The 19,126-nt window shown below is 39.6% G+C and overlaps 2 protein-coding genes across 4 annotated transcripts; both read right to left on the minus strand.

Annotated features, from left to right (window-relative positions):
• Window positions 1-2,463: 2,463 nt before the first annotated feature.
• c18h3orf33 (c18h3orf33 homolog (H. sapiens)) lies at window positions 2,464-9,320 on the minus strand. Its single transcript, XM_027161295.2, has 5 exons — window positions 9,160-9,320; window positions 8,958-9,017; window positions 7,012-7,165; window positions 3,681-3,841; window positions 2,464-2,836 (listed from the first exon to the last, which is right to left on the minus strand). Exons 1-5 carry the CDS (start codon window positions 9,262-9,264, stop codon window positions 2,564-2,566), a joined length of 753 nt encoding a protein of 250 aa, XP_027017096.1. The 5' UTR covers window positions 9,265-9,320; the 3' UTR covers window positions 2,464-2,563.
• Window positions 9,321-13,081: 3,761 nt separating this feature from the next.
• Window positions 13,082-18,702, minus strand: slc33a1 (solute carrier family 33 member 1). 3 transcript variants are annotated; one of them, XM_027162012.2, is made up of 7 exons: window positions 18,588-18,702; window positions 16,953-17,730; window positions 15,988-16,190; window positions 15,416-15,600; window positions 14,542-14,659; window positions 14,191-14,406; window positions 13,082-13,519 (listed from the first exon to the last, which is right to left on the minus strand). In XM_027162012.2, the coding sequence occupies exons 2-7, from the start codon at window positions 17,686-17,688 to the stop codon at window positions 13,352-13,354; spliced, it is 1,626 nt and encodes a 541-aa protein (XP_027017813.2). In that variant the 5' UTR covers window positions 17,689-17,730; window positions 18,588-18,702; the 3' UTR covers window positions 13,082-13,351. The 3 variants fall into 3 exon arrangements, with proteins under 3 accessions (XP_027017813.2, XP_047678563.1, XP_047678564.1); XM_047822607.1 differs by having other exon boundaries at window positions 18,542-18,695; XM_047822608.1 differs by lacking the exon at window positions 18,588-18,702 and adding an exon at window positions 17,937-17,958.
• Between the last annotated feature and the right edge of the window lie 424 nt (window positions 18,703-19,126).

Raw genomic sequence — 19,126 nt, forward strand, 5'->3', positions numbered from 1 at the left:
ATTGTTCATTAGATCCATGTGATGTGTAAACTTTTGCACTTATCTGTTTCTTCATGTCTTTTATAAAATTCGTTTATTTTGAGGATATTTAAACAGGAAAACAGATCAGGACAACGTACAGTAGGCCAGTCCAACATCCCAGGACTGAATTCAGTTTTATTGACACTCCATGACACAGTTTCCCTCCAACCGGCTCGGTTCAAAGTCTGGGATGCAATCACACTGTGATCTCCTACGCCTTACAGTTCAAACCTGCTCAGCCAATCAGAGGCGAGGGAGACTGTCTGAGTCAGTGATCACATTTACATAACAAAGACAAACTCTCTCTCAAACACACACACACACACACACACACACACACACACACACACACACACACTAACACACACTCTCACAAACACACTCACTAGCACTCACACTCTCTCTCACACACACACTCACTCACACTCTCTCTCTCACACACACACACAAACATTCTTTATCTCTCTCTCTCACACACACACACACACACACATTCTCACACACTTCTTTCCTCCCTTTTCTTACCTTTTAAGATTACTGATCCTGTATCTGTCTGATTCTGATCTTGTCCTTATTATAATCAGATTTTAATAGCATTGTTAATGAAGTCGAAGAAACGAACAATCTTCAGTAAGCATTTTATCTCCTTGTCCGGAGTGCAGTGTTTCTATCCCAGGAACACACACACACACACACACACACACACACACACACACACACACACACACACACACACACACACACACACACACACACACACACACACACACACACACACACACACACTGCTTTCCTCCCTTTCCTTCCCTTTAAGGATAAATTACAGATCCTGGATCTGTCTGATTCTGATCTTGTCCTTATTATAATCAGTTAATGATTAATAACATTGTTAATGAAGTCGAAGAAAAGAAAAGGAATTCAAGCAGAGATGTAATAATCTTCATAAGCACTTTATCTCCTTGTCTGGGGTGCAGTGGATCTATCCCAGACACACACACACCAAAAAAAATAGATAGATGCAAACGAGATGCAGTTTGGCATCTACCAGAAGTGCAAAATGTAGCAGTCGTGTAAAAGTGCAGATAAATATCTAGCATATTTACAGCAGGTGGTATATATGAAAGCGTATACAATGAATAAATAACTAAATAATAAATAATAAATCACACCTAATTCCAATTTAGAGTCACAAGCATGTTTTTTGTGGGTAAAACCCAAAGTTTTTAGTATATTCCGGGTCTTGCAGAGTCCATAGCTGTATATAAACTGTATACATGTCTGTTTGAGACTCAGGTCTTTGACATATAGTAGTGTCTCCACAGCAGGATGTCAGCGAGCGCTCCTGCATCCCCACTAACATCAGCTGATTCTCTTCCTGTTCGGCTTTTGTTACCAGTATTTGCCTAAAGTAGGAAAACTATCAGTAACTCCAAATCAAACATAGAAATAAAAATATGTACACCGGGTTGTTGTGTGTTATCCTCATAAAACAATATATATATTTATATGCACTACAAAGATCTGAATATTTTATAAATGTATAAACCCAATTGACTGTATTTGTTCTTTTATTTTCCTTTTTTTCTTTGCCCCATCTTTCATTTGTTTAATTTATATTTTTATATACAAAAAATATATATAATTTTTTGTAATTTAACAGGAAAAAAATATTGAAACCAAATCGAATCACATAATCACTTTTCCAGAAGGAGGAAAGTCTTCAGGACGGAGAAGTTCATGTTTTGTGGTTTCTCACTAACATGACAAGCTTTTATTTATCTATTGTTTATTAAACTGAGAAAAAATATGAGAAATATAAAAGTTTGATGAAGGAACGACCGTTTATGGCGACTCTCTCTCTCTTTTTTAATTAGTCTCGACAAATCGCATCACATTGATTCAGAGAGTAAAATATAAAGTCGCTGTGATACACCGTTATATTAGACGACTACGTTACTTTCCATCCTGTAATTAATTTAAATAAAAAGGATCTTCTGGAACACCAGAATATTTCCCTGTTTCCCCCGTTCATTCTTCTCCCCGCTCTCTTTCACTTATCCCCCTTCTTGTGGTCCAGGGCCCCTAGGACCCTAGTGCACTTTGTCTTCTGGATTTGGTGTTTCTATGACGACGGCAACCCCCATCACCCCATCCTTATTGTCTATGTGTGGGTTCACCAGCAGAGTCATACTGCTTTATCACTGTGACAATATACTCCTCCTCCACCTACTTACAATCCAGGGGGATTGTGGGATATGAGGGGGTGTGACAGAGGGTATGAGTAGATGAAGTGGAAAGAGAGGAGAAGCTTACAGGATCTCGGGATTATCCCGAGACACGAGTGGAAGGCGGGTTCAGCAGTGAAGCTGGGATCAGGTCCTTAAGAAAGCTCACGTGAGAATAACAGAGAGAGAGAGAGAGAGAGAGAGAGAGAGAGAGATACACAATCCAGACACACTTTAATGAACAGAGAAATTAGATTTGTCTTTAGTTGTTAAATGGGTGAATCTGAGTATGTCAGCAGTCCGTGACAGTCACGTCTTCACCGGTCCTTCGTCCTCGACACCCACTGTACGATTCTCCACACGGCTGCGATGATGGAGTTATTTCTGATAACTTGTGTGAGCTTTTCTCTCAGACTCTCCTGTTTCCAGAGGCCCTGGCCCTTCCTCTCGGCCCTGAGCTCACACTTTAGCAGCCGTGTGTGAATTCTCCAGTAAAGACGAGAGCGAGGGTCGAGGCCGTGGAGAGGCGCCGTCCTGCCCAGCCCCAGGCGCAGGATCTCCTCGTTTACACACAGGTTAAACAGAAGACGCTGTGGATGCATCACATGTCATCTATATTATTATAGTCAGATTCTCTTATTTGTTATGATTTATAAATCACATTAAACTCTAATTACTTAACTTACTTAAGTTTGGCAACAAAAATCAAGAAAGAAAGAAAGAAAGAAAGAAAGAAAGAAAGAAAGAAAGAAAGAAAGAAAGAAAGAAAGAAAGAAAGAAAAATGGAAAGAAAGAAAGAAAGAAAGAAAGAAAGAAAGAAAGAAAAATGGAAAGAAAGATTGAAAGAGAGAAAAATGGAAAGAAAGAAAAATGGAAAGAAAGAAAGAAAGAAAGAAAGAAAGAAAGAAAGAAAGAAAGAAAGAAAGAAAGAAAGAAAGAAAGAAAGAAAAATGGAAAGAAAGAAAGAAAGAAAGAAAGAAAGAAAGAAAGAAAGAAAGAAAGAAAGAAAGAAAGAAAGAAAAATGGAAAGAAAGATTGAAAGAGAGAAAAAGAAAAATGGAAAGAAAGAAAGAAAGAAAAGAAAGATTTACACACCTTTGATATTAATAACTAAAATCCATTCTAAAGCACATCCATTCAACGAAAACAAAAGTAATGGCACCCTGTAAAGTGTGAAAGCATTAGTGTGTCTCTGGCAGCCAAAGCGCCACAGTGGCCTACAGTAGGTGCTGTTTCACCGTTTAGTCGTCATGTTTTTGTTATTTAGGCATTTTTTTAGTATTAACACTTTATCGTTCGCTATATTCATATTTACTGAAGAGTGTCTGATAAATGACTCGTTGACGAGCAGAAAAGGTTCTCGTGTGTTTATGAGCATCTGGTTTGGTGGTACGAGGTCGTGAGGCAGTGATGTGTGTTTACTCTCACACGTACCCCACTGAGTGACACCAGGCAGTGGAGGCTCTCGTCTTGTCGGCTGATGAGTCGTAACCACACTGTCTCGTCTGTCTTCAGTGTCTCGGTGAGCCAGTCGTGGCCCTCGGGGGTCAAATCCACTCCGGCCAAACACACACGAAGCGGGGTCGCGACCTGACCTGCCGGACAGGGCGACAGGACGTACCTGTTTCAGTGAGAGTGAACTTCAAAGAGGCTTTTACGATGGGAAAAGTCAAGCGAGTTTAACACTGTCCATCTTCTAAAGGTAGATAACGTTACACTCATCGTAAAAAGTGCCACTAAAGACAAACAGACACTGACAAACAGAGATGTTTCTAAACAAATCAGGACACTTTTGCCCCTTTCCCACTGAGGCAGTTTGAGTGCAGGTTCGAAGCCTAATGTAGAACTAGTTATTTCTTTTTCCACAGCCAAAGCACCGGCTCTGAACCAGGAAAGGTGGTTCTTTTGTAGCACCAAAACGTTGCTGGTCTAGACTTAAGAACCGCTCGCGTTAGGGGCTGTGGGCGGGGTTACTGTTAGTACCTGGGGGCGGGGCTACTGTTAGAGCATTTGATAATGTACCTTAAGTATATTAATGTTTAATGCACTTTTACTTTACCGCAATATGATACATTATCAGCACACATGATAGTAGGTAGCTACATGCTAAGGCTAACTTTTTCTGTGCTAATAATAAAATAACGTTATGTACTTTCGCCGCGTTTGGATGTTAATGTAGGTTCACAAAGCCATGAGCATTAACAGTAAAGCGACATCCGCTATTGTTGTTGTGTTTGTGTTTGTCGCTGCTGCGCTAACGTTGCTGTGTAACGTGACACGTATACAGTGACGTCACACTCGGCTCTGTGATGCTCTCTAACCGACGGAAAGGCAAACCGGTTCTTAGAAGGTTCCCCAGTGGAACCAACACTGAACCAGCACCAGCACTAGCTCTGAACCAGCACCCGGTTCTTTTTGGTGGAAAAGGGGCATTTTATTTCTAGGAAGAAAACAAGCACCTGATGATCAATAAGAAATAAATACACAAGAAACAAAGCTACAATATTTGAATCTTCACCTCAGCTGGGAATAATATAAAAAATAGCTGCTTTACACAGCGCTAAGTGAATCATTATGGCTGTCAGGAAACCTCCGTTCTCCGTTCTGTAATCTAATTACTCACAGTCTTCCTGCACTAATGGTGTTACTGAGAGATTTCATTACACACGAAATCTTACAAACGTGCAAACGCGACCGCTCAAAACCCCTTAGACGAGGTTCAGGGAGACGACGCATTTACGATCCTTTTAGTTATATAGATGTATTTCTTCTTAGACAAAAATCAGCAGGTTATTTATTTCAACATGCATCTGCGCTTGCACAAATATGGCTGACAGCATTTTGTACACTGAATCAACACGATCACGCCGCTATACGGCTAGTAATCAGTGCTGCTAGCAAAGACTGACTCGTCAGGGAGGAAAGGATTCAAAATGATGAATCGGTGGGCTGATTAACAGTGAAAGTCAAGCAAATATAGACTTTGTCTAAATTGAAAGAAAGAAAGAAAGAAAGAAAGAAAGAAAGAAAGAAAGAAAGAAAGAAAGAAAGAAAGAAAGAAAGAAAGAAAAATTGAGAGAGAAAAATGGAAAGAAAGAAAGAAAGAAAGAAAGAAATGGAAAGAAAGAAAAATGGAAAGAGAAAGAAAGAAAGAAAGAAAGAAAGAAAGAAAGAAAGAAAGAAAGAAAGAAAGAAAGAAAGAAGACAGCTTATTATGTAAGTCAGCGCTTAACGTTCGCTTAAAGAGTCAACTCAAAGAGCCGACTAAACAAAAACAGTCTCAGAGACCAGTTAGTACAGGGGTGTCAAACTCAGGTGTAATTATAATTGGCCCACGAGATCATATCAGATGTGCATTACAGCTGACTAGCCACATGCTCCGCTAATACTACAAATCCCAGAATGCCTTGCCACCGTATTGACGTGTACTGTAGTCACGAACAGCAAGCGCCCCTCATTCTCTGTCGACAGTCGTTAACAACCAGTTTGTCTTGTGTGCTAACGGAGCTAACGTGACTGTAACAAAAGAATATAACATAAGAAGACACTATGACACGAAACATTATGAGAAGTATAAGGACCTGGACGTAAAGCAGAAGCTCCAGAAGGCGGAGGAGTTGAAAAAAAAGTCTGGTTTCCCATCAGACAAAATAAAAAGTGAAGCTGCTGTAGCTGTGGCGGCAGAGACGGCAAAATCTGCCCTTTAATGAGGGAGAGTTTGTCAAAAAGTGTATGGTCAAAGTTTGTGACATGAACACCACCAATGTGTCTTTTATTTCTAATTTAATTGCTTATGTGTTTGTAATATCAAGCTCTGGTTTACCCAAATCCTGTGTTTAAGCAAAACTAAAGTTTGTTTCCATATAAAAAAGGTTGAACATTACATCAGTTGCAGTTCATTTTTCAATAAATATTCAGTTTGGCCCGTGACTTTATCTCAGTTTTATATTTTGGCCCACTGTGAATTTGAGTTTGACTCCCCTGGGTTAGAAAAAGCCGAGTCAAATAGCCAACAGAGCTGACTAAAGAAGGCCAAGACTAACGCATTGCATTATACTGACACTCATAAATCATAGTTCAGATAAAAGAGCCGAATCAAAGAGCCGACTCAAAGAGTTGAATCGAAGGACCGACTCAAATAAATGAATCGAAGAGCCGTAGTCAAACAAGTCTTGAAATAAATCCAAAATCCATTACTGTAAAGACATTTCTGCCAATATCTCAGGAAAGAAAAAGAAAATAGAAAACCTGCTCAGATGTGAGAGTAATGTAATGACTCGTATTCAAACGACTCGTCACCTAAATGAACAAAAAAACAGCCTCCTGAGATCAGATTGAAGGTTATAAATCTGTGTCTATCTATGTTTATTTTCTTGATTTATTTATTTATTTTATATAAATTTCTCACAACCATAAATTTAAAAAAAATCTATAAATTAAAAATTCTTACAGAATGATAATAATGTGAGTTAGACATGATTTCTAGTATTTAGGATACCGAGGGATGATTAGAGAATTTTTAAATATTCTTAAACCAGACACACAAAGACTGTTAGGATTTGGAGCATGGATTAATTTCTGATTGCGCCAGATGTCCAGATGAAGACGGAAGTCATCCGGACAGCTGGGAAGTGGAATTTCTGCCCCAGTCATGCAGTTTTAATTGGGTCTTTAGGGGTGGCTTTAGTGACCTGGATTTGTGATAGATGGTGTTGGAGGAGGTGGATGAGGAAGAGGAGGAGGAAGAGGGGGTCTGTGTCCTTACGTTTAGACAGCAATGGAGACAATAAAGGAACGTGTATCGGGACGTGTTCCACTTCTAGCCCTCTTTCTGTTACACTTCTGACTTTTCCTCTAAGGCTGACGTTTTTCTCAATGAAGCGAGACGGGATTTCAGACGGAGAGCAGAATTTGGTCATCTGAGGAGCAAAAAAGAAAAAAAAAGAAATGTCTACACATGACCACGAACACGCCATTCATTTCTAGCATCATACACTTAAAGTAACATTTTATGATAACAATCGATCACTCACGTTCCACGTCTTTCAAATTCATTAACATTTAAAGCTTCTTCAGTGGTCTTTTTACCACCACATTGTTCATTTAACATGTAAAAGTGTTGACACTGTGGACTTCAGCTTAACTATTAACACATCTACAGGAAGTACAAAACGTCACCACCCGGTGGGAACATGTTGACCTTAATCTACAAAAACAGTGACTGAGAAAATGTATAAAGGGTGAACATGTAAAGCACAGGTTGTACATTAATTAATTAATTCATTCATTCATTTATTCATTTTCTACCACTTATCCGAACTACTCGGGTCACGGGGAGCCTGTGCCTCTCTCAGGCGTCATCGGGCATCGAGGCAGGATACACCCTGGACGGAGTGCCAACCCATCACAGGGCACACACACACTCTCATTCACTCACACACACACACACACACACACACTACAGACAATTTTCCAGAGATGCCAATCAACCTACCATGCATGTCTTTGGACCGGGGGAGGAAACCGGAGTACCCGGAGGAAACCCCCGAGGCACGGGGAGAACATGCAAACTCCACACACACAAGGCGGAGGCGGGAATCGAACCCCCAACCCTGGAGTAACCACTAAGCCACCGTTGCGCGCCCCCCCCCCCCCTTGTACATAATAAATACAAAATCAAGAGATAAGCAAATGAAGTATTAAGCTTTAATCTCATTTGTTTCTGATTTTTCAGACGTCCTGTACAATAACTAGTTAAATAACAGTAAGATCAGTTTTTATCAGTAATGATAAAATCAATCATTCTCTTTACTGTACGCTTTTTTTGTCGATATATTTTTGAAATATCACTTGATATTTTTTAATTCAAATCAAAAAAACGACAAACAAAAAAGTATTAAAAGCTTCAAGGCACATATCAGAATTTAAATAATAATAATAATAATAATACAATACAGAATAATCACTGATTAATTTTAATTTAAGAAACTAATTAAAATCTTTAAAGGTGTGGTGCACGTTGTTTGAGAAATGCTTCAGAAAACTGAGCCGGGACGACAAACAAAACAAACGTGTAGCCAATGAGCAGAAAGGGGCGTGTCTTGTCGATATGTGCGGAGAGAGTGTTCAGTGCGCATGTGTGACATTAGCAGAAAGCGGTTTTAACATTGACGTGGAGATAAAAACAAAGAAAGAAAGTGAAGAAAGGCTTACGATAAGGACAAGAAGTAGGACGTGTTAATATAGGATCAGCTTTCCAGCGCTGGAGAGAACTGAACGTCTTCCACATGAAACGGAGATAAACCTTTCACGGTAAAACACACAGTACTACAAAAACACATTTGTATTACCATAGTATTACTCATTGAGTTCATTTATTGATAAAAATATCCCCCGGACCAGCTGCACCAACAGGTTCCGCCATAATAGTTTCCTGGGTTGCGTATGTATGTGTGGGGCGGAGCTATCAAAACAGGGGTGACACCCATTTGGGTCTGGGTAGTGATTGTTTTAGTGATTTCAAATGTCAACATTGGCTTTTAAACATCGTGCACCTCACCTTTAAAGCACAGACAAAAGTGTTTAGAGATTTTTTTGTGTATTTACGGTATTTGACCAGCAGGTGTCGCTAGAATTCTGTACTTCCAGGCTGTTTCAGTAAATACATTAAAAACCATTGATTGCATTTGAGAGCTGAATGAAACTATTTACCAGCCTGATGCTCCTTGCTATTACAATCACACCGACTACACCGAGACATGTGCTGATGCTCTGTAGAAGAAAAACATTATTATTATTATTATTATTATTATTATTATTATTATTATTATTATTATTTCACTGTTCAGTTTCAGCAACATACAAAACAAACGATGACGTCACGCTGTATTGTGTATACGTACAGAATTCTTACCCGGATAAGAGTAAGGTGTTCATCAGCAAACTTTGACGCCTCAGATATAATGTTTACAGATTGTTTCTTATCCTTCTCTGTTTGTTTACTACACGAGTCATCCATGTTGTTTACAACCGCAGAAGCCACGCCCCTCAGGTACGGAAAATGAATCGGGACAAAATTATGAAGCGCGTTTTAGTTTATCGTCACATGGCAGGTGATGTAAATGTTTGTGTGTAAATCAGAATCAGAATCAAAAGTTTATTGGCCAAGTGTGTTGACACACACAAGGAATTTGGTTCCAGCTGTTTGTGACTCTCAAAAGTACAGACATAAATAACACTGTACTATACAATACAGACATAAATAACACTGTACTATACAATACAGACATAAATAACACTATACAAGACAATACAGACATAAATAATACTATACTATACAATACAGACATAAATAACACTATACTATACAATACAGACATAAATAACACTATACAGACAATACAGACATAAATAACACTATACTATACAGACAATACAGACATAAATAATACTATACTATACAGACAATACAGACATAAATAATACTATACTATACAAACAATACAGACATAAATAACACTATACTATACAACACAAGACAGACATAAATAACACTATACTATACAAACAATACAGACATAAAAAACACTATACTATACAATACAGACATAAATAATACTATAAGACAATACAGACATGAATAACACTATACTATACAATACAGACATTAACACTATACTATACAAGACAATACAGACATAAATAACACTATACTATACAATACAGACATAAATAACACTATACAAGACAATACAGACATAAATAACACTATACTATACAATACAGACATAAATAACACTATACTATACAATACAGACATAAATAACACTATACAAGACAATACAGACATAAATAATACTATACTATACAATACAGACATAAATAACACTATACTATACAATACAGACATAAATAACACTATACAGACAATACAGACATAAATAACACTATACTATACAGACAATACAGACATAAATAATACTATACTATACAATACAGACATAAATAATACTATACTATACAAGACAATACAGACATAAATAATACTATACTATACAAACAATACAGACATAAATAACACTATACTATACAAACAATACAGACATAAAAAACACTATACTATACAATACAGACATAAATAATACTATAAGACAATACAGACATGAATAACACTATACTATACAATACAGACATTAACACTATACTATACAAGACAATACAGACATAAATAACACTATACTATACAATACAGACATAAATAACACTACAAGACAATACAGACATGAATAACACTATACTATACAATACAGACATAAATAACACTATACTATACAATACAGACATAAATAACACTATACTATACAATACAGACATGAATAACACTATACTACACAAGAGAGATATTCAACTAAAATTTAAAGGTCCAGTAAGAGAAAATTTCTTGAAGCAAAGGTTCGGAAGATCATAATGTCTCACTAGTTAGTGTGATATATATTTAAGTAGCCTAGTAGTTGTATCAAAATCTGCAACCAATCAATACCTGACTGTCAAATCAAATAAATTCAGTACAATTCAAATACTATTTGACAATATTTATTGTCACGTAACATAGAACTGAACATATGTTTGATTGTAGATATGTATAACATTCTCATTAAATAAATAAAAGTAAGGCTACATTTCAAAATAAGAGAAACTAGGATTAGGGTTAGGGTTAAATAAAATGTAAAAATTGTGTATGTTTAAATAAAGTGCTTAACTTTCTCTTTTATATCTCAGTGAGAGAACTGAGCTCTAGCTTGGGTTAGGGTTAGGGTTAAACGTGGGCTTGGGTTAGGTTTAGGGATAAACCTGGGCTTGGGTTAGGGTTAGACCTGGGCTTGGGTTAGGGTTAGGGTTAGACCTGGGCTTGGGTTAGGGATAAACCTAGGCTTGAATGGAGTCAGGGCCGTTCTCATACACATGTGGAGGTGCTCATTAGTGACCCTGGAACCATATTTAGTTTTGATTATGTTCATTGTAGAGAAAGCTGCCTCGCAGTTGTATGTAGAGCCAAACATGGTCAGGATGTATAGGGCTACCTTGCTCAGACCTGGGAAAGCTGTCTCATGGACGCTGTCTTCAGATTTGAGTGGATATGTTTGTTCAAAACCTTTATGTTTTGTCCCATAATGGCGTTTCACATTGCCTCATAATATGAGACACACTGGTGAAGTGTGAACAGAAACTCGTCTGTTTTTCTCCCTTTCTTCGTCTCACTCGTCTGTTTCTCTCCCTTTGTTTTCTACATCGCTATCTTTCTTTCATGTGTAACTTTACTCTAATTCTCTCATCTGTCTTACGCTGTTGAGTCGCAGTGTTTACTTCAGGAATGCACACAGACTTGATTGGTCTGCGTTTCCATTACATTTACCATAAAGACTGCAAAAGCTGCGCCATATAAAAATAAAAGTGCTTCAAGTTTTAAATCATAACCTTTTGTTTTGGCTGTAGGTCCGAGTCCAGACTGGACAGCTTCTGTGTCCGGACCCGGACCGCCTGTTAGTGACCTATGTGGTGTAACATTAAATAACTTTTATAGTTATATACAAGAAATACAAAGCTTTACACTGCATAAAGTTCTTTTAATGACACATAAGATATGCATTTGTAGACATTTAGACACTTTGGGAATAGAGCTGCAACACTCTCGCACATCTCTCTCTCTCACACACTTTCTGTCTCTCTGTCTCTCTCTCTCACTCACTCACTCACTCACACACACACACACGCTCTCTTTCTCTCACACACACCCACACACACACACTCACTCGCTCACACACTCTCTCTCTCTCCATTGTTTTACAGCTTTAATCAGTTACACATTAAACTGAACACAACACCAGCTCCCACACGGCAAACCTTTCAAAATTAAGATGAAGTATTCTGAGTCATGTCGATTATTTAGTGTTTCGGTTCTACACCGTGTCGGTTCTACACCGTGTCCGTTCTACACCGTGTCGGTTCTTCCAAGTGCTGGAGACGCAAACATATCACGTACAGGCAGATGCAATCGAATGACCCTGAACATACGCATCAGAAATAACTGGAAAAAACAAGGAGCAGATCAAGGAGAGTTTTCATGGCCATTTGCTTCATGATAAATTGATTGTTTTTTTTATTTGATTTGGACAATAAAAGACTTTTAAAGTTCAGGTTTATAGAGGCAGCATCTTTAGTACAGTTTTATTTAAAGGAAATTCCTTTAAGAAGCAGCAATGTTTCTTTTCCCGTGTTCACGACTAGTCAAGTGCTTACTGTAAAATAGAATAAAATAAAAAAAATCATATGCATATGTAATAATAATAATAATAATAATTATATATATATTACAACCAATTGAGAATAAAACATGTGAAACTAAATATCTTACATTCAAAAATATTTTTTTTATTATTATTACTATTAATAACAATAGTATTATTATTATTATTATTATTATTATTATTACTATTAATTCCACAGTGACTAAAAACCTACAGAAATAAAACGGTGTTGGTTCCAGATGTGAGGAATGATTACAGTCCTGCTATTAAACAAAAACGATTGTTTTGTGTATGAAATGTTTTACTGCTTGTGTTCAGGAAAAATACTGCCTTCAGATCAACCATTTCTATTTCAAATGCAGGGCGACAAAATTAAACGTAGTTACGATCGTTCTACATAAAGGTCAACGTTTTCTGGATGAGGGTTTTTTTTCCCACTCAATATCAACAAATGAAAACCAAAAGGCACAGAAGATTTGCAGTGAATTGAGAAGCGCAGCCTGATGGTGATTCAGGAGCTGGAAGAGGAACCTTGTGCTCTATTGATCACGTGATTTATGCAGAGGAACAGAGCGAGCGTATCGGTGGAGGTCCGAGTACAGAAAATTGTACTGACTGAATCCACACGGTTCATTTTTCTCTTCAGAATAAAGAATAAAGATCCTCACTTGGAGAACTGCATTTAAAAAAAAAAAAAAAAACCTTTAAAGACTAAAATTCAGCAGTCTGTATTATGCAAATGAGATCCTCTAACTGCTCTGCTATTGGTCCGTGTCGTTGTGGAGTCCGTGGAGATGCGTGTTATTTGTTTATCCTGCACTGCCAAGCTTGTGGACTCTCATCCTGTAACCGCTTCATTTTCTTGCCGAAGAGAATCCACCATGTCAGTCCGATCAGCACGCACACGAACGACTCCACGTAGTAACCGTCCAGAGCCGTCACACACACGCCGCCTTCTTTAACACACAGCTAAAGAGGAGAAAGAAGAGTGAGTCAGAGAGCGGCTTTGTGTACGGCATTGTTTTAACAAAGCTCCGAAACAGAGAGAAAAAAAAATAGATCTGTCGTATGATGTTAGAGATGGGTATTTAACCTTATTTCATTTCTTTTGTTGTTTTATTGTACATGTATTAAATATTTCAGTTTTAATATTTATTTTTTAAGTTACAATTCTCAGCTTTACCAAATTTCTTCTAATTAATTTCCTCTATTAATTAATTATTAATAATTATTTATTTAATTATTAATAATTAATTCTTTTTTCCCCTTCTTTTTTTCTTTTATTTATAGCATTTCAAGGATGCATTTTTGGTGTAATAATAATAATAATAATAATAATAATAATAAAGTATTTAGGGTTTTCTTTAATATTTTTTCTTCTTCACTCCAATTAATTCGAACATGGTACAATAGCAAGAAACACCAAATAAAGGGAAACTTACATTATTAAATTACACACAGTGTTCATAAATAAATAAATTAATTAATGTGTTACGTTATGGTGCACTTTTGCTTAAAAACCATGAAGTGATTCTCAGTAATTCTTCCCAAAGTCTGACAGAACAACTCATCTGTCCATCATCTGAACTTATCATCTGTTTCGGTGTGTGAAGTGTTGTGCAAGGAAACGGACGACTGACCGCGGCGTCTTCAGCAGAGCCACACGTCTGTCCCTCCGCCCCCTCGCACTGTTTGGACGTGAGCGGATCAACCAGCCACAGGGCCAATGTGGACGGCCAGTTGCCCCCCAGGTTGGTCAGTGTGTTCAGCAGGGTCATGTAGGTGCCTCCAATCAGCGGGTCACTCACTTTAGCATGAAACGCCATACAGGCCACAAACATGCTGTACAGTGCCACCTAGTGGAAAAAAAACATACACTTCAATGATATTCAAAGCTACTGGATTCTTGAATCTGATTGGTCAGCAGATGTTGATTGACAGGCAGTAGAGAATCTACAAATAACAGCTTTGAGAAGTGTTTGTGTAATAACCTGATGTACAGCGTAGCTCAGCAGCACGACAGCGTAGTAATACACAGGAAATCCACCCTCTTGCTTTACGCTAGGGGTCCACCACACGAGGAGGGCATACTCCAGACCAATCAGCAACCTGCAGCCAGCACAGACACACACACACACACACACACACACACACACACACACACACACACACACACACACACACACACACACACGATTACAGTGAATAGGTTAATAACAATTAAAAGTTAGAGTATAAAATGACTCTCTGTTCTGGATTCTGATTGGTCGGAAGTAACAGTTCTCTCACACATTTATATTAATGTGCTCTTTTAATGTATTGCTTGCACTACACTGACTTCACTGACTCACCGTCTCGCTCATTGACCCCCTTACTGCCTCACTCATTGAATCTCAGCCTCACTGACTCGCTCCATTGACTCACTGACTCACTCCGTTGACTCACTGACTCGCTCACAGTCTCGCTCACTGACTCACAGACTCGCTCACTGACTCACAGACTCGCTCACTGACTCACAGACTCGCTCACTGACTCACAGACTCGCTCACAGACTCACAGACTCGCTCACAGACTCACAGACTCGCTCACAGACTCACAGACTCACAGACTCGCTCACAGACTCGCTCACAGACTCGCTCACAGACTCGCTCACAGACTCGCTCACAGACTCGCTCACTGACTCGCTCACTGACTCGCTCAGTGGCTCACTGACTCGCTCAGTGGCTCGCTCAGTGGCTCGCTCAGTGGCTCGCTCACTGACTGACTGTAAGTCACCGTGAGCCAAGACCACAGTTTGGTAGAGTCACTGCTAAATAACTCTCTTTAGAAACACACACACACACACACACACACACACACACACACCTGAAAGGAAAGGCTTTATAGAAGATGTCGAGAGGTCGAGGCCCGGCTGTGTATTTACTGATGATGAGAGGCAGCAGGATCTGCAGAGGAACCATGGGAACAGCCAGCAGAGCCAGCTCGGCTTTCGGCACTCCAGCTTCCACCAGCTTCAGCCCAGTCACTGCGTCTGCTGCTGAAAACCCCATCTGTGTGTGAGAGATTTACAGCCAAATCGTCCAGGAGTGAACATTGAGGTGCAAAAGTTTGTACACCCACAAAGGGCAAAATTAAACCCAGAAACATCTGTTTAGAACTAAAGATATTCAGTGTTAGGTGTCACTGATGCTTCTGATTTATCAGACTTAATAACGTTATGAAATATTCCGCTGTAAGATTAGACCTGCAAAATGTTTGCCTTTTTTGTTGTTAATGATTTTGTATTTTGGATGTTTGTCTAAATCTAGTTCTCAAATAAAAACCCATTGTGGACAAACTCTTGCACCTCACAGTGAACAGAAATGTAAGGTTTTCTTATCTTCACACATTTCTTAGCCACTGACTCACCAATTTATGCTAAGAGTCTAAATGTCTACCTTGGATGTGAGCAGCAGGCAGCAGAAGGTGAAGACAGCAGGCAGTTTGATGATGGCGAACAGGAGCTTGTACGTCTCCATTATGCCCTGCGTCTCCTCTTTGGGTCTCCTCCTGGAGCGCTGATGTCTGTTGTTCTCTGACTTCAGGATGGCCAGCAGGGTGGTGGACACCACAAACACAATCCCCCAGAAAAACAGGAAGTCTGATACACACAGGCAAACACAGGCATGTAAATGTAAAAGGTTTTAGACATGAAAACATTCAGAAAAAACATGAAATGAATGGTTCAGTCAAAAAAACAAACAAAAAAAACATTTGATACTTTTAAAAGCTGGAAATGAATCAGAGATGATTAAGAACCAGTTTAATGCAATATACACTTTAACTGAGAGCCAGAGGCCACGCCCCTTTACTGAGTGACCCAGAGGCCACGCCCCCTTTGCTGACTGAACCAGAGGCCACGCCCCATTTGCTGACTGACCCAGAGGCCACACCCCCTTGTTTAGTAACCCAGAGGCCACGCCTCCTTGGCTGATTAACCCAGAGGCCACGCCTCCTTGGCTGAGTGACCCAGAGGCCACGCCTCCTTTGCTGACTAACCCAGAGGCCACGCCTCCTTTGCTGACTGACCCAGAGGCCATGCCTCCTTCGCTGAGTGACCCAGAGACCATGCCTCCTTTGCTAGGTAACCCAGAGGCCACGTTGCTTTACAGAGTGACCCAGAGGCCACGTCCCCTTCTGAGAGAGCCACAGAGGCCACACCTCCTTCACTGACCACGCTCTCACACACACACACAAAAGTAATGTAGCGATAAAAAACATTAATAAATGTTAAAACAAGCACCAGATTAACTGCCACTCTCATGACCTGAAAAAGGTTTTTTGAACAATCGCTTTGAAATAAATTAATTTACATAAATCTTGAAAACATCGTGACAAAAACATCACAATTATGTCTCCATACCTGACAGTGTGACGATGCCTTTATCCTGTGGCTCAAACCTCAGGTACTTGTTGCAGAAGTCGGCCGACTCCAGAGCCAGAAACAGGACATTCCCCAGGAAGTAGCCGGCCGTCTGTCCTACGGAGTTACATGTAGAAGCGTATCCCACGTTCTCTTTGGACAGCATGGTGAGAGCCCAGCCATCAACAGCGATGTCCTGTGTTGCTGCCAGAAAAGACAGCATGAAGAACACAGCGGTGAGAACGATCACGTCTGGGCCTTTTGCTCCACCTGTCTGCAGAAGCGAATCCACGGTGAACGACAGTCCCAGCATGAAGAGCCCGAGCAGGTACTGAGTGGGTACAAGCCATGACTTCCTGCGTCCGAAGCGCTGCACGTAAACCGAATCCACCAGCGGAGCCCAGAACAGCTTCAGACTGAAAGGCCAGAAGACGAAGCTGAAGTAGGCCTGGTCTTTATAGCTGACATTTTTACTTTGCATGATAAGAGGAATGCTCCCAGCCAGTCCTAAAGGAATGCCCTGGAGGATGTAGAGAAAGAGGAGCAGACACACGTTGCCCAGTTCACCTCGCATGCCGCTGCGTGCTTTAGAATGTCTGTCCTCTCTGTCGGAGTCCTGAACAAGCGCTTCTTCCTCGTCCACCATCTCCACCGTCCGGTCATTTGTGTCTGCAGTCATCGCTGCAGACTTCCTCTGTCGCCCATTCATGTGGGTTATGGACTCAGAAAGATCCATTTTTGTTCACCGGTCATCAAAGCAGCTGTTTCAGAGACGGACCTGGAAGCAGAGTCATTGTATAGACTGCATGAGTAAGCACTTTACAATCCCCGGTCTACTGATCACAGAGTGTGTTCAAACAGAAAAAATTCATGACTTTATTTAACATGTGATGTCCAGTACTGTCCAATATTTACTCTTTTGTAACAAAGATTTTACTTAAAGCTTCCTTTACTGATATGTATATATCATATATTCATCTCTACTTAAACAAACTTAAGCTCTTCATCCTTTCACGCTCGTCATCCTGTGGATCTTTAACTCCGCTGTGCTGAACAAAAGCTGTGGGGATGTGGTAGCCTAGTGGTTAAGGTGTTAAACTACCAAGCAGGTCCACCAAGCTGCCACTGTTGGGCCCCTGAGCCAGGCCCTTAACCCTCAATTGCTCAGTTGTATAAATGAGATAAATTGTAAGTCACAATTAAATGACAGGAATGTAAATGTGCACCGATATCAAAAACTCACTATGACGTCATCACTGGAAACAACCAATCACATTACAAGGAATAACATAAAACGTTAAATAGCCCCAAGCACTAAATGGCAAATGTAATAAATGGCAGAAATGAAATTCTACCAATTTTCCTTCCCCATATTTATCTTTATTAATTATTAAACACACACCGAATAAGGGTTTAAACGTAATTAGTCTATAAGCTAGATGCCAGAGTAAACAATAAATAATGAACTCTAACGGAACACCTGCGCGACAACACATTAACAAGCCAGACATATCGACATGAACTGGTTTGAGTCCGACTTTATCTTTGGTAGAAAACAAACAGTTAATAATAAAAGAAAGAGAAAATACCAGGTGTTAGTTACAGTCCTTTCTGAACGAGGAAACAACTCCGTACCGTGTGCATCACTCAAATAGTTCCGCCAGTTTCGGCTGACGTGTCCCAATCCCCGCGTTAAAGGTTCCGCGTTTCAGCAGTAAACTGGTAAAATATATATGACAGTAAAGGAGAGAGCTGACACACACACACACACACACACACACACACACACACACACACACACACACACACACACACACACACACACACACACACACACACACACACACACACACACACACACACACACACACAATGCTGTAGAGAGGACTGGGCCCTCACTAAGACCTCAGAGCTGTAGAGACACAGCTGCTGTTCTTAACCCAATGCACTACATAGAAAGAAATTCCCCAGCATTACTTCCTGACATTAGGAGACATCATCCCTGGGTTTCAGAGCTGAATCTCCCTGTGCTGCTGGGGGAAAGAGGAGAATACTGCAGAATTGCAGTCAAATATGTCACCATGTGCCACAAGCCTCGTGTCCCATGTGTATATAATATAATAAAATATGTTATCATTATTTTATTCTAATTACTAACAGACTTTCATTCTGTA

The sequence above is a fragment of the Tachysurus fulvidraco genome, chromosome 13, assembly GCF_022655615.1.
Source record: "Tachysurus fulvidraco isolate hzauxx_2018 chromosome 13, HZAU_PFXX_2.0, whole genome shotgun sequence".
Lineage (NCBI taxonomy): Eukaryota > Metazoa > Chordata > Actinopteri > Siluriformes > Bagridae > Tachysurus > Tachysurus fulvidraco.